General features: G+C 44.7%; 3 protein-coding genes across 3 annotated transcripts; 2 read left to right on the plus strand and 1 right to left on the minus strand.

Annotated features, from left to right (window-relative positions):
• Nucleotides 1-1,723: 1,723 nt before the first annotated feature.
• Nucleotides 1,724-7,913, plus strand: LOC127922881 (uncharacterized). The gene is made up of 5 exons (XM_052506839.1): nt 1,724-2,659; nt 2,858-2,976; nt 3,205-3,241; nt 3,373-3,773; nt 7,400-7,913. Exons 1-5 carry the CDS (start codon nt 2,549-2,551, stop codon nt 7,911-7,913), a joined length of 1,182 nt encoding a protein of 393 aa, XP_052362799.1. The 5' UTR covers nt 1,724-2,548.
• Nucleotides 7,914-9,443: 1,530 nt separating this feature from the next.
• On the plus strand, nt 9,444-11,833 carry LOC127922879 (uncharacterized). Its single transcript, XM_052506838.1, has 3 exons — nt 9,444-11,040; nt 11,208-11,295; nt 11,637-11,833. Exons 1-3 carry the CDS (start codon nt 9,490-9,492, stop codon nt 11,813-11,815), a joined length of 1,818 nt encoding a protein of 605 aa, XP_052362798.1. The 5' UTR covers nt 9,444-9,489; the 3' UTR covers nt 11,816-11,833.
• A 94-nt stretch (nt 11,834-11,927) lies between these two features.
• LOC127922882 (protein ANKUB1-like) lies at nt 11,928-14,449 on the minus strand. The gene is made up of 2 exons (XM_052506840.1): nt 14,436-14,449; nt 11,928-13,716 (listed from the first exon to the last, which is right to left on the minus strand). The coding sequence occupies exons 1-2, from the start codon at nt 14,447-14,449 to the stop codon at nt 12,798-12,800; spliced, it is 933 nt and encodes a 310-aa protein (XP_052362800.1). The 3' UTR covers nt 11,928-12,797.
• Nucleotides 14,450-15,473: the final 1,024 nt, after the last annotated feature.

A 15,473-nucleotide genomic window follows, 5' to 3' on the forward strand; every position in this document is an offset into this window, starting at 1 on the left:
TGAAGTGCAACTCTGGAGAGATGAGGGGGCAGGATAATTGACGAAGAGGCAACTCGAATGAACTTTGATCGCTTTTATTATAATTGTTACATAGCAAAAAGTGACAATTATTTTTCATGGCACGAGAGGTAGCGGATTCGGCCAAGTAGGTTCCGGAACAAAACAGTCCAGAACGGAAAGGTGCCGGATCCTGTTCTGGCATGATCCGGCTCAAATTAAGCACTGATTTGAAGTACCTAGGCCTCTACCTGCTGAGTATAAAGATTATTAAACTAGATTCAGTGGGCTTGTCATTCACAGTACTGATGAAAAAATCAAGTATATTTGATCTAAATGTGGATATACGAGGACATCTAGTGGTCACCGGATTTTTTAAAAATCCATGCAAGCTATCTTTGCACGAGCATGCGATGCCATATATTTGACGCAGGTATTTATTATTCAACAAGGATAGTCATTGACCCGGACAAAATATAATTGTATGAGCTATGCCTCTGTGTCCCGGCGTTGTTGCACCCCTCTACTATCTGGCTTGGTGGGGCGATCTCGTTCTGTATTCCTGCTTCACTTATATTCAATGTGTCGTCATGCATTTGTGCATGCACGCTGTTAACGGTCATATCCGTCTTGCTAATTTAGCGAGCTCACCAACCAGTATTTTATTCGCCTTTTCTGCACGATAGCATTTATTAAAGCCTTGAAACTCATGGGGACCTCACTGTTACCACGGGTCATCGAGCTAGCCCTTATTTGGCAGCAGGGTTGCATCGGTTTCCACTGGATTTGACAGCTTGTTAGGCTGGCTAGCTAGGTAGCTAATTCGCTAATGAGAACTATTTATCATGTAGCAGCCTATGTTGACTAGCGTCGCTAGCAACTAGCTAACATAGATAAAGTTTAGTCGTTGGTCCACAAAATCAAACAACTGGTACTGACCTGATGACAAAATCATGTTTCGAAAATGTAGTAGCTATTTATGTTGTTGTTGTTTAATGACATTGGGAATATAATACCTTTTTTCATTTAACTACCGGTATGTATTTAATCCGGTTTCGGCATGAGAAAAGTATTAATCGCAAATTCCAGCACTAACGGATACCGGGAAATAGAAATAAGACACCCGGTCACGAATGCGGAGCCACGCCCTAAAATAACATGTGACCACAAGGCGTTTGTGACACATTCTTTGCGTTCAAATTTTGTCATAATTGTCTGTAGGTTCTAAATTGCTTATGAGCTTGGCTGCCCTTCAGAAAGTAGCTGATTCTTGTACTCTACAGCTGTATTTTCCTGCAGTTACTAATAATACTAGCAACAAAACAGATTTCATTCCTTAAAATGATATTGCCAGATGGAAGAAAATAATAAGGTAGGCCTAAACTGTAATAAGATATACCTTAAAGACTGCTTGTGTTTAATCCTGAATCCAGTTGCCCCCTTGTACTTTTATTTCACCTTTATTTAACCATGTAGGCTAGTTGAGAACAAGTTCTCATTTGCAACTGCGACCTGGCCAAGATAAAGCATAGCAGTGTGAGCAGACAACACAGAGTTACACATGGAGTAAACAATTAACAAGTCAATAACACAGTAGAAAAAAAGGGGGAGTCTATATACATTGTGTGCAAAAGGCATGAGGTAGGCGAATAATTACAATTTTGCAGATTAACACTGGAGTGATAAATGATCAGATGGTCATGTACAGGTAGAGATATTGGTGTGCAAAAGAGAAGAAAAGTAAATAAATAAAAACAGTATGGGGATGAGGTAGGTAAAAATGGGTGGGCTTTTTGCCGATAGACTGTAATAAGATATACCTTAAAGACTGCTTGTGTTTAATCCTGAATCCAATTGCCCCTCTTGTACTGCGATAAAACAATAGGCAAGCCATGAACCTTATGGAGGAGTGCATGTGTTTTGCAGACACACCTGGGTTCTAGACTGGCTGAGGTAAACATTTCAGGAAAGCCTGGGTTTTTAAATCCCGGTGAAAGCAGATATGACAAGGTTTGTCAATGTCATGTTGCCCTTCCATTTAGATGAAACTAGAGAAAATGATAATTTTGCTTCTCTTAATCCACATCTTCTAGCAAAAAAACATGTTCATGCTTTAGGGCTGGTGGGATGCAAATATATTGGTTAAAATATAGTGAGTGTGGGGGGGGGGCGTAGTGGATGATGTCATCATTGTAAACTAAATTCAGCATAGCCAAACCTTGTATAAAATAGGTTGAATTTGTACCTTAGAAACCATGTCAGATTTTCAACATTATATACACTTTCAGAAAAAAACAATAGGCTGGGCAGCACCTCAGCCCGGGATCGAACCCCAACCAGGGTTTTAACGACACCCAGCCCTGCTTAGCTTTAATATGTCACTGACTACTACCAATATGCTATTGTGAGAATTATTATTGAGAGATCTCTTAATAACAAAATATATTCCGTGTTAATATCGAAGTCATTCTAAGGGGTAGGTTTGACAAAGCAAATGAGTGAGTCTTTGACATGAAGACAGTGGTTAGATTCTGCCATTGGGACTGCTCTGATGTTGTTTCCATTCTCTCCTGGTTATGACCATAGAGCCTTGTCCCAGTCTCTAGACCTGCCTGTCTGTGTGGTGGAGGACCACCTGACCTCTGAAGCTGTCAATGAGATGGTAAGTTGACCTTGTCATTTCATATTACAACATTAATCCAATAAAATGTTATAGTGATGCTATCATTGGCAATGTTGACGTACCACAACCATCTCTGTTGTGTTGCAGTTGTTTAATTGGCCAGTTAATAATTATTTCAGTATGATATTTGTTGTATATTAAGTTTGATTATTTGCAATATAATTACATTTCTACCAGGAGCAGAGCAATTCTACCAGGAGCAGAGCAACCTCAGTGATGGAAACCACAGAAGAGGGGAAGCTCAACAATGTAGAACATCTGACACTTATGGACTTCCTTCAAAACCTAACTGAGAAGTATGTTCTGTTTTCTTTGGTACTATCACACCTTCAAGGAAATAGGATCAAATTAGAAACTGATCAATCGGAAAAAAATGTTCAGTGCTAGAAAAGTTGTCATATTGCAATTTTGCCAAAACAACTGACACAAAGCAAGTATAACTTCACGATCAGGCAAATAATTAAATAAAAACAATTCTGCCACGCATCCTGATATGACAACATTTATAACAATATTGTTTTCAGGCAATGGAGGGGGATTCGTGAGGGCATGTTTGACCCGGTAAGATCATGTTACTGACAATTTAATTAGATTACCATGAAAACTCTGCCTAATGTTTAACCTTGTTCATAAGCTTTTGAAAGACGCACTATGCAACATTTTAAAACACTTCTACTGTTTCTGGAATACAGCTGACAAAACAACAGCTTGCCGGCTTGTGTCTGAGGATTGTCCAGTTTTTATCGGACAAGCTGATGCAGATCATCATCCCAGGTCTTTACGAACTACTGGGAATCCAAGATACTGCCTCCTCTCCATTGTCACAGAGATCTCTCACAGCGTCACTCACCAGTCTGTTAGACGATAAGACTAACACCAAGTCCCGCGTGAGATTTACTGAGGCTGGTGTACCTAAGAGGCCAGGCAGTCGAAAGTCTTACAATAGCTTTCGCATCCCGACTCCCTACCCTTCCTCCAACTGTGTGGAGCAGGAAGAGGAAGAAGAGCAGGAATCACAACTTAAGTTCAAGGAGATTTACCTGACTAAGGGCTGTCTGGGCAGTGGAAGCTACCTGCCCAAGGGGGCCATGAGGTATGTTCTTAAAGGGAAATTTAACAACTTCATATTCATCTCCAGCATCACCATATGTGAAAATTACACATTTCCATGCTTTGTAGTAAAAAAAAATATAGAGGGACGTAACTGTTTCCAATAGTGCTGAGAAATTAGTGCTTTTTGAGGTTGGTTTGGTTTCGATTCAAATATTTAAAAAATAATCACGGTTTTACATTTACATTTAAGTCATTTAGCAGACGCACTTATCCAGAGCGACTTACAAATTGGTGCATACACCTTATGACATCCAGTGGAACAGCCACTTGCATCTAAATCTTTTTTTTTTGGGGGGTGAGAAGGATTACTTACCCTTACTTACCCTATCCTAGGTATTCCTTGAAGAGGTGGGGTTTCAGGTGTCTCCGGAAGGTGGTGATTGACTACGCTGTCCTGGCGTCGTGAGGGAGTTTGTTCCACCATTGGGGGCCAGAGCAGCGAACAGTTTTGACTGGGCTGAGCGGGAACTGTACTTCCTCAGTGGTAGGGAGGCGAGCAGGCCAGAGGTGGATGAACGCAGTGCCCTTGTTTGGGTGTAGGGCCTGATCAGAGCCTGGAGGTACTGAGGTGCCGTTCCCCTCACAGCTCCGTAGGCAAGCACCATGGTCTTGTAGCGGATGCGAGCTTCAACTGGAAGCCAGTGGAGAGAGCGGAGGAGCGGGGTGACGTGAGAGAACTTGGGAAGGTTGAACACCAGACGGGCTGCGGCGTTCTGGATGAGTTGTAGGGGTTTAATGGCACAGGCAGGGAGCCCAGCCATCAGCGAGTTGCAGTAATCAAGACGGGAGATGACAAGTGCCTGGATTAGGACCTGCGCCGCTTCCTGTGTGAGGCAGGGTCGTACTCTGCGGATGTTGTAGAGCATGAACCTACAGGAACGGGACACCGCCTTGATGTTAGTTGAGAACGTCAGGGTGTTGTCCAGGATCACGCCAAGGTTCTTAGCGCTCTGGGAGGAGGACACAATGGAGTTGTCAACCGTGATGGCGAGATCATGGAACGGGCAGTCCTTCCCGGGAGGAAGAGGAGCTCCGTCTTGCTGAGGTTCAGCTTGAGGTGGTGATCCGTCATCCACACTGATATGTCTGCCAGACATGCAGAGATGCGATTCGCCACCTGGTCATCAGAAGGGGGAAAGGAGAAGATTAATTGTGTGTCGTCTGCATAGCAATGATAGGAGAGACCATGTGAGGTTATGACAGAGCCAAGTGACTTGGTGTATAGCGAGAATAAGAGAGGGCCTAGAACAGAGCCCTGGGGACACCAGTGGTGAGAGCGCGTGGTGAGGAGACAGATTCTCGCCACGCCACCTGGTAGGAGCGACCTGTCAGGTAGGACGCAATCCAAGCGTGGGCCGCGCCGGAGATGCCCAACTCGGAGAGGGTGGAGAGGAGGATCTGATGGTTCACAGTATCGAAGGCAGCCGATAGGTCTAGAAGGATGAGAGCAGAGGAGAGAGAGTTAGCTTTAGCAGTGCGGAGCGCCTCCGTGATACAGAGAAGAGCAGTCTCAGTTGAATGACTAGTCTTGAAACCTGACTGATTTGGATCAAGAAGGTCATTCTGAGAGAGATAGCGGTAGAGCTGGCCAAGGACGGCACGCTCAAGAGTTTTGGAGAGAAAAGAGAGAAGGGATACTGGTCTGTAGTTGTTGACATCGGAGGGATCGAGTGTAGATTTTTTCAGAAGGGGTGCAACTCTCGCTCTCTTGAAGACGGGAGGGACGTAGCCAGCGGTCAGGGATGAGTTGATGAGCGAGGTGAGGTAAGGGAGAAGGTCTCCGGAAATGGTCTGGAGAAGAGAGGAGGGGATAGGGTCAAGCGGGCAGGTTGTTGGGCGGCCGGCCGTCACAAGACGAGAGATTTCATCTGGAGAGAGAGGGGAGAAAGAGGTCAGAGCATAGGGTAGGGCAGTGTGAGCAGAACCAGCGGTGTCGTTTGACTTAGCAAACGAGGATCGGATGTCGTCGACCTTCTTTTCAAAATGGTTGACGAAGTCATCTGCAGAGAGGGAGGAGGGGGAGGATTCAGGAGGGAGGAGAAGGTGGCAAAGAGCTTCCTAGGGTTAGAGGCAGATGCTTGGAATTTAGAATGGTAGAAAGTGGCTTTAGCAGCAGAGACAGAGGAGGAAAATGTAGAGAGGAGGGAGTGAAAGGATGCCAGGTCCGCAGGGAGGCGAGTTTTCCTCCATTTCCGCTCGGCTGCCCGGAGCCCTGTTCTGTGAGCTCGCAAGGAGTCGTCGAGCCACGGAGCGGGAGGGGAGGACCGAGCCGGCCTGGAGGATAGGGGACATAGGGAGTCAAAGGATGCAGTAAGGGAGGAGAGGAGGGTTGAGGAGGCAGAATCAGGAGATAGGTTGGAGAAAGTTTGAGCATTGAATGCACTATGGATTGTGTGTTGAATGCTGTAACAACACATAATAAAACAATGAATAAAAGTCCCATGATGGTAGTGACTGTCCATTACTGTTTATGACTTATCAACCATCATTTACTTTCTCATATAAAATATTTATTTGATGACTTTATTATTTCATTCCAAGTCATCAACTCATCTCTATAGAGCTGCTGCTTATCCTTTCTGACAAAATCACAATTTTAGTAGTTCTTCTAAGTAAATAAGACCTACTTTTATGACCGCTGAACACCAACTGTCAATCACTTAGATCATGTATTTCCAGGTAGAGAATCCTCGCAACGCAACTGCTTTTTATCTCTCTCATGCATTCTCTCGTCTCTCCGTCTCAGTCAATGAGGTTTCCGTATCTGCTCCACACAGAGTGGACAAGCAAGTGGGCGTGCAATGGATTATGGGAATTAATTGCCATATTTTCTGTGCTAAACTATGTAGAATATTGGCCTGTTGGAAACTACAACTCCCTACTACATTGCATAGTTTGTGCTTGATCTGATTTATCTCTACAGAAACTGAGCATCGAGCTCACAGAAGAAGAAAACAATTAACTATATGGAATTCAAATAATTGAGCCGACGTCGGTCAATTTGTTGTTTAAAAACCGAAAAATAACAAAAATGTTGGTTAAATGCTCAGCTCTAGATTCTAATGACATCAGTGTGCATCATGTGATTTTAACCAATTATGAGAAGGCATTGCCTACTAATTGGTTGATGTCATAGAAAACACTTATCTTCTCTTTCTTTTTTACTACAAAACATAGAAATGCCCGTTTTTCACATATGCCGATGTTGGGGTGGTGCTGGAGATGATGAATATGAAGTTGAAACATTTAGAAATTTCCCTTTAACATTTCTTCAAACTGCCTTGTATTTATGATTGTCCTTGAAGTTATTAGAAGTTACAGTATTTGAAGTTTATAGCAATTTGGATTTTTGTAGAGGATAGATATTGCCAGGATAGATGGATATCTACAGGCCAGTTTTAATACAAATTACTTATACAAAATACATTTTATTGGGCTTTAGAAATTAAGCAGTTAGGCTGACATCACACTAAGGTTTTTTCTCAGAGAAACAGCAGCGTTTTCCTCATTGTTTTCAATGGTGCAGATGTATTTGACACACTGAATGTGCATCACAGCCTAACATATTATTTGTTTGACTTTGATTTCTGTGTTTTTTTCCCCAAGGACTCTAACCTCTCTGTCTGATGTGCAGAAGAAAACAACCAACTCTGAGACGCTACAAGTCCTCTTAGGTGTCTCAGAGGACACCCTCGTCACCTGTGTGCAGGACAGCCTGCAAGGTTCTCTCTCCAAACTTGCATGCATGTCCAATTCTCCATCTGGAAGTGCAGGCTCTATGATGCTAACCCCTGCTGTAATGGCAGAGTTGGCTAAAGATGTCAAGTCGGCCTTATCAGTGGTCGTTAAGAGTGCCTCCGCTAGCCAAACCTCTCTAGTGACACCGGTAAGGGGAGACTCACAGACCAAGGTGACTGAGAGCATGGTGAGAGAGCAGGCTGCTAAACTTGAAAAAGTTGACCAAGAGAGCAAGAGTCTAACAGGGCAAGTCATGACCACCATCTCTGACACAATGGTGGCTTTTGTTGATGAGAACGAACAGAATTTGCTGGAAGATCTGAAGGACAAGATCACATTTTTGCATCGCATGTTGGCTTCATTGAGGATCTTGATGCCCTGATAAGGAAATACGAGAGCAGCTACAATATTAGTGAATCTGGTTCCTCCTGCACGCTCACATCTAAGAGCATCCAAAAACTCTCCAGCCGGGAGTTTCAAACATCAGCAATACAAGCAGTGAGTGGAGTTCTTGACAAAAAGTCAGTAGTTTGAGCTTTCCTAGTTCAGTCGTTCAGTCTGAGTTAACAGGTGCTGTATCAGGTCAAACATTGTCTGGCATTGTAAAGACAGAGTCAATTCACCCAGTGGGCTCAACAGCGTCAGTAGTTGTTAAGACTTTCGTGTCAGATATGAAGTCCTTGGCTGAATCTGAAGAGAGTCCCCAACAGGAGAGTGCCTGGTCTGCTGCTGTTCACATTTACCACAGCATCCAAAATAACTTGAAAGATTATTTCGGCAAGCTTCAGCGATGTGCCTTAAAGAGCATTGTCACATCTGATGATAACATCACAAATGCTGAGTTTAAGGAGACAGTTCCACTTCCTTGCTTAAACATGAAATATAGGCCCAGTAAGAGTGAGCCTCAGTTGCCAGAGTCCACTGGTACAGTTACTTTACAAAGAGGCCTAAGTGAGAGCTCAAAACTTCTTTGGGCAAAAACTGAGTCAGAAGAAAGCAAGCTCCTTCTGACAACTTGCACCAAAGAAGTCATCTCAGAGCTTCTGGTCTTGTACAACACTGAGATGTCAAAGGAGGACCACCTGTACACTGTTGGAGAAAAAGGATCAGGCTTCTCTTTTGAGAGAGAGAAATTTGTAGAGGGTGTTCTGGCTCAGCTTGGGGATATCTCCCATTCCAGGTCCTCATCACCAATAGTATGTGAGTTCCCCTGTCAAATTGAGGACAGCAGAAGTAAGGCCACAGCTTCTTTGACCAGTCTGTTAGATTGTATTAGAAAACTCTCAAGTGAGGAATTTAGAGAGAAATGCCACTCAAGCAGTGAGTGAGTTCCTAGTTAAAAAGTCCACAGTAGCTTAACTAGTGCACAGCCTGCTTATTCTGTAGCATCCAGGTCTTGTTCCGTTCTAAACCAGAGAACCTTGTCAAAGGATATTTGTGCGGATTCTGCTGCCTTTGGCATCATTGACACATTTGTGGAAGACTTGCAGAGCTTGGCGCAACCTGCAGAAGTAGAGGAGAGAGAGAACCTGACCTCCAGGAAAATGCACAAAAGCGAAAGAGCAGGATCTGGTCTGCTACCACTAGTTTATATAAAAATATTAAGAAGACATTAAAGGGCTTCACCATTCACCGGCGGAGGTCAGACGTGCAGAGAAGAATGTCTAGCCATACACCCACAGAGGACTCTGAACATCTTGTGACTGAGGAGTACCTTGGTTTGGCAAGCCAGAACTTGACGCAAGCTAGTAAGAGTGTGCCTCACTTGCCCAGTTTGAACCAGGAAGTGACTCTACACAGGGGTGTCAGCGAGAGTTCAAAACTTCTCTGGACTGAAACAGACGAGGGTCTACTGACCAATAGTACCAAAGAGGTAATTTCAACAATCTTGACCTCATGCGGAGGATCAGACATCAAATGCATCTTGCTTCTCCACAGTAGGAAATAAAATATCTGATATGTCCCTTGAGGTCAACATATTGGTAGGTGGTGTTCTGTCTCAGCTGAAGGACATCTCCTTGTCAAGGTCCCCAACACCATGTGAAGACATGTTTGAACGTCTCCAAGGTTCTACTGAGCGAACCTCTCCAGTAAGTCTAGATTGCAGCACGGCTGCCTCCAAAGGCATTGCATCTTCCCACAGTCTTTCAACAAAGAGCCTCCAAAAACGTTCTAGTCATGAGTTCCAAACCAAAGCTGAGAAAGGAGTGAGTGAGGTCATCTCTCGATCATTTAACATTGTGGAGGAAGGTACAACAGATAAGTACCTCCAGTCTGTATCTACATCCACCACATCTACTGATATTATACAAACCATAGTGAAAGACCAGCAGGAGCTCCCCCAGACCACCCAATCATCTGACATGGTATCTGGAACCTCCCTGCTCACCACTGGACAGGTTTCTGAGAAAAGGATCCGGTCTGTTGCTCGTAACATCTACTACAGTCTGCAAAGTAAGATTACGGAGTTTCTCAGAAAAGATCTTCAAAGATCAGACACAACACTTGGTTCAATCCAAATCTTTACATATCAAAGCAGTCCTGCATCACAAAGAGCAAGTCTCGGCCATCTTGAGGTCAACCAGAGCAGTGTTACACCTGGTGGAAACGATGCCTGTGTGGACATTCCGCACAAATTACTATCTAAAACCACTGAGCTCTCAGGATCCATGCTGGAGGATATTGACACGATCCGTTGTAGGAGTGCTGACAGCCAAAATACAAGAAATACCTGTTCTTCACGCTCCTCCATCTCTCTAACACCTACTTCAAAATTAAGGCAGTCGAAATGGCACTTTGCCTTACCCGGGACTCCCATCCCCACTGAGTTTCCTGCTCAGATTGACTTTCCCATTGTTAGAAACACAATCATTGAGGACTTCTTTCACACAGAGGACTTACTTCCTGTAAACTTTGTGGACAAAGTCAGGCAAGCTGCTGGGGTGGTAGTGGACATTATGGTGGAAAGTGTTGAGAACACACAGGAAGATGGACAGGGTGCTTCTCATCTTGACGGCCTCCGATCTGCTGTTAGGAAATTGAGAAAAATAATTTCCACTTGGACCATCCACATTTTCAGTCATGAATTGGTGGATAAAGTGATAGCCCTTCAGGACAGCCACAGCACTCCACAGGTCTTAACATTGGAAGCAGCCAAAAGTGCTTCAGACTCTATTCTTTCGAGGATGAAATGGGGAAAGGAACAATGTGCCATATCCAAGGAGCTCTCCTCTCAGCTTCTCCAGATATTTGCTGAAGAGACAGTGAAGTGCTTCCTGAGACAGTGGTCAGATGAGTATGAAAACATTAACTTTGATGTTTCAGTCCAGAACGATCCAAAGACTTCTACTTGCATGGTCATTCTTCAAATGATCACCAAAGCCACTGCTAAATGTTATTTTGAGTCCGCTACCAGCGTGGCCACCAGTGACATTGTAGAAGGCGTGTTTGATTTGGAAAGGGATACCATCAGCAGTACTGGAGAGCAGGTCCTCACCTTTAACACAAAGGTATAGTCCACATACATCTTTCATGAATAACACTGCTGTTGACCTTTTGTGAGATATATGATTATTTGTGTCATGGCATTGCACTGCTTCTTTGCAATTGATATGCTGTACTTTAAGATATCGAAAAAATTTCAGTTTGTTTTAATGTGCCTTTTCCCACCAACCAGGGTTCCAAGAAAGTTAGTAGAAACCTCTGTCCTCAAGAGTCTCTGGAGTACCAGCCTCAGAACATTTCCCCTACTGTGTACTTTACAGGTAAGCCCTGCTGCTGTTTAGGCTGCTGCTCAGTCAAGACTGAGACATTATCCCTTTACCATTCCACTAATTCATTTGGAAAGACATTGTACTCCTCTGAGTTGTTACCTATGACATACTGTACTGTGGGCTGGGTGGTAGCCTAGTGGGTTAAGAGGTTGGGCCAGTAACCAATAGGTTGCTGGTTCAGAATCCCTGAGTCCACGAGGCAAAATCTGTCAATGTGCTCTTGAGCAAGGCACTTTATCCTAATTGCTCCTTGTAAGTCTCTCTGGATAAAAGTGTCTGATAAATGAGTAAAAATGTAAATTGATGGCATGCTGGATGGTCTTTCGTTGCAGAGACTATGACAACATCTCATGGCTCCTTTTCTCCAGAGGGAATTTATGATATCGCATCGTCCTTCACACTTGAAGAGAAGAGTCGCAAACCCTCCCTTTTCACCAGATTGTCTAGATCCATCACGAAAGGCTTTCTCAGCCCATTCAAATCTTCAAGGAAAACCAAATTATTTAAATAAATTCCTCATTATAAACAACGAGAGCATTCATTTGTTCAGATAAATCTAATCGTATTGGTCACATACGCTGAAACAACTGTGAGAGGCTTTATTACGAGCCCATTCCCAACAATGCAGAGTTAAAAAGTAAGAACATATTTTGTAAATAGTAACACAATAACAAGGCTATATACAAGGAGTACCAGTACCGAGTCAATGTGCATGGGTGCGAGGTAGTCGAGGTAATACAGTATGTACATGTAGGTAAGGGTAAAAGTGACTGGGCAATCAGGATAGATAATAAACACAGTAGCAGCAGCTAGTGTGAAAGTCGGTCAGTGTCACAGTGAATGTGTGGGTAGAGTGTAGTGAGTGTGCATCGAGCCAATTCAAGAGAGTCCGTGGAAAACAATTAGAAAAATACATCAATAACAAAGGGGGTCAATGCAAATAGTACAGGTGGCGATTTAATTACCGTTCAGCAGTCTGATGACTTGGGGGTAGAAGCTGTTCAGCAGTCTGATGGCTTGGGGGTAGAAGCTGTTCAGCAGTCTAATGACTTGGGGGTAGAAGCTGTTCAGCAGTCTAATGGCTTGGGGTAGAAGCTGTTCAGCAGTCTAATGGCTTGGGGTAGAAGCTGTTCAGCAGTCTAATGACTTGGGGGCAGAAGCTGTTCAGCAGTCTAATGGCTTGGGGTAGAAGCTGTTCAGCAGTCTAATGGCTTGGGGGTAGAAGCTACTCAGCAGTCTAATGACTTGGGTGTAGAACCATTGACTGGTAAATGCTGATTGCCTTTCAGGATTAAAGAAGTAACGCTCCCTATACTCTCAATGCATCTTCCACAAAAGGTGGGTAAATGCTTGAACAAAATAATATAAAAAGTGTGTAAACAGCTTTTACATGTGTCCCCCCCCCCACTGATTATAGGAGGCTTCTTCTGACAGTATTCACACCTTCCATAAGAAACCTCCAGAGAAATATTCATATTCACCGTAGCTGTCATTTAAACTTGGACTAACCTGGCCAAGGCCAAACAGTATATGGCGTTTTCTCCGGGTGTGCGGTCGCAGTGGAGAGAAAAGGCCTCCAGTGAGGTGGTGAGTATCTGGGCGGAGTTTGGCGAGGCAAACACAGGTCTGAGATTGGTGTCTCTAGAAATGGGCGGGAGCGGAACTCTGCTCCTCCATTGGTTGCTGTTCTGATCCCCAATCTCATCCTCCTCACATCCCTTCCCTCCACATCCCCTCTTCTTCTCTCTTTCATCCCTCGTGGCCACAGGGTGTAGCTTCGGTTGTTGAAGAGGTTTATCCTGGGATGCCAGGGCGCGGAGCGGGCAGGATACATGAGATGGGCAGTTGATGGGGGTCAAACGTCGAGAGGCTGTGGACATCACCCTGATACCCGCCTTGGCCTCACTCCTCCTGGGCTTGGAGGACATCTTGGGGAGGGTGAAGCCATCCCTGGTCCTGAACGGAGCCCTGTTGAGGCCCATGCAGTGCCTGGATGCTGTCCTCCTCTGCCCCAGCCTCACCCAGCCCTTTATCTGGAGGTATGTCCGCATGGGCAGGGCCATACCTGGGAGGACCACCACAGAGCACAGCTTGGTGGCCAGGTGACTCACACACTCCCTGTGGCCGTACTGAAGGGCGATCCTCAGGGGGTCACGACCCTGGGGATCCCGACAGGCAAGGGTCAGAACGCTGCTGGCGATAAAGAGTTTGAGGATGGTGAGCTGGCCGCGCTCGATGGAGGCGACAGCGGGACACTTGGCGACGTCGCGGTGGGCCGTCTGGTGGCACCACTCACGGTAAGGGTGAACCCCCACCGGCTCAATGACACGCACCCCCCTCTCCAGCAGCCAGCCGGCCAGGTCCAGGTAGCCCAGAGAAGCAGCGATGTAGAGTGCCACCCGGAGCTGGAACCTGGAATAATACAGAATCAATGTATTTATAACACGTTTCAAGTTTTTTTTTGTCAAGTTCACAAGATACAGTGGGTTATAAAACAGTACAGTAAAAAGCTTACTTGCAAACTCTTTCCCACAATGCAGTATTAAATATCAGGGTAAGAGAAAAAACATGAAGGAAAAAAACACGAGAATATAAGCTATATACAGGGTCAGTACTATCATTGTAAGATACATACAGGGTCAGTACCATCATTGTAAGATACATACAGGGTCAGTACCATCATTGTAAGCTATATACAGGGTCAGTACTATCATTGTAAGCTATATACAGGGTCAGTACTATCATTGTAAGCTATATACAGGGTCAGTACTATCATTGTAAGCTATATACAGGGTCAGTACCATCATTGTAAGATACATACAGGGTCAGTACCATCATTGTAAGCTATATACAGGGTCAGTACCATCATTGTAAGATACATACAGGGTCAGTACCATCATTGTAAGATACATACAGGGTCAGTACCATCATTGTAAGCTATATACAGGGTCAGTGCCATCATTGTAAGCTATATACAGGGTCAGTACTATCATTGTAAGCTATATACAGGGTCAGTACTATCATTGTAAGCTATATACAGGGTCAGTACTATTATTGTAAGCTATATACAGGGTCAGTACCATCATTGTAAGCTATATACAGGGTCAGTACCATCATTGTAAGATACATACAGGGTCAGTACCATCATTGTTGATAGTCCCAGGAAGCAGCCTCTGAGGAACTCCGCCCACCCATCCCAGGTGTTCAACCGTAGAGTAGCCCCTGGGAGACAGAGACACATGCAGGTTGTCCACCTAGTTGCCATGAACCAAGAATGTGTTCCATACAGTCCAATTGTCTCTGTGTTACATCCATAAGGTGTTGAGCCAGAGGACCATTGATCTACTGCACAAGGAAGGCCATACCCAGGTCAACGGCGTAGTGGTGCAGCCGGTTGCAGTCGTAGAGTTGCAGGCCGGTGGGAGAGCTCAGTCTGAAGGAGCTGACGGGAAGCTCACACTGCTGGGACACCAGGGTCATGAGCCTGGCCACAGACGTACTCAGGAGAAACACAGTGCCCGAGACTGAGAGGGTCTCCCCCGTCACGGCACTGAACACACACACCACCGGCTCCCGCTGAAGTATAAGACCATGGACATACAGTAAATTCACCTGTTTTACATAAATACCTATGTTGTGTTTATACACCGAGTAAACAAAACATTATGAACACCTGTTCTTTCCATGACAAAGACTTACCAGGTGAATCCAGGTGAAAGCTATGATCCCTTAATGATGTCACTTGTTAAATCCACTTCAGTGTAGATGAAGGGGAGCGGACAGGTTAAAGAAGGATTTTTAAGCCTTGAGACAATTGAGGCATAGATTGTGTATGTGTGCCATTCAGAGGGTGAATGGGCAAGACAAAATATTTAAGTGCCTTTGAACGGGGTAGTAGGTGCCATGTGCACCAGTTTGTGTCAAGAACTGCAATGCTGCTGGGGTTTTTCACACTCAACAGTTTCCTGTGTGTATCATGAATGGTCCACCACCCAAAGAACATCCAGCCAACTTGGCACAACTGTTGGAAGCATTGGAGTCAACACGGGCCAGCATCCCTGGGGAACACTTTCAAACACCTTGTAGAGTCCATGTCCCAACGAATTGAGGCTGTTCTGATGGCAAAAGGCGGGGTGCAACTCAATATTAGGAAGGTGTTTCTAATGTTT

This window comes from Oncorhynchus keta, unplaced genomic scaffold, assembly GCF_023373465.1.
Source record: "Oncorhynchus keta strain PuntledgeMale-10-30-2019 unplaced genomic scaffold, Oket_V2 Un_contig_274_pilon_pilon, whole genome shotgun sequence".
NCBI classification, from domain to species: Eukaryota; Metazoa; Chordata; class Actinopteri; order Salmoniformes; family Salmonidae; genus Oncorhynchus; species Oncorhynchus keta.

Bases quoted from the DNA above. Each gene is read 5' to 3' on its own strand.
- LOC127922881 (XM_052506839.1), top strand. From the start codon at position 2,549: ATGTTGTTTCCATTCTCTCCTGGTTATGACCATAGAGCCTTGTCCCAG. The intron at 2,977-3,204 runs GTATGTTCTGTT...TATTGTTTTCAG, and splicing joins CTTCAAAACCTAACTGAGAA to GCAATGGAGGGGGATTCGTG. The intron at 3,774-7,399 runs GTATGTTCTTAA...TTTTTCCCCAAG, and splicing joins CTGCCCAAGGGGGCCATGAG to GACTCTAACCTCTCTGTCTG.
- LOC127922879 (XM_052506838.1), top strand. From the start codon at position 9,490: ATGTCCCTTGAGGTCAACATATTGGTAGGTGGTGTTCTGTCTCAGCTG. The intron at 11,041-11,207 runs GTATAGTCCACA...CCCACCAACCAG, and splicing joins TCCTCACCTTTAACACAAAG to GGTTCCAAGAAAGTTAGTAG. The intron at 11,296-11,636 runs GTAAGCCCTGCT...CTTTCGTTGCAG, and splicing joins CCCTACTGTGTACTTTACAG to AGACTATGACAACATCTCAT.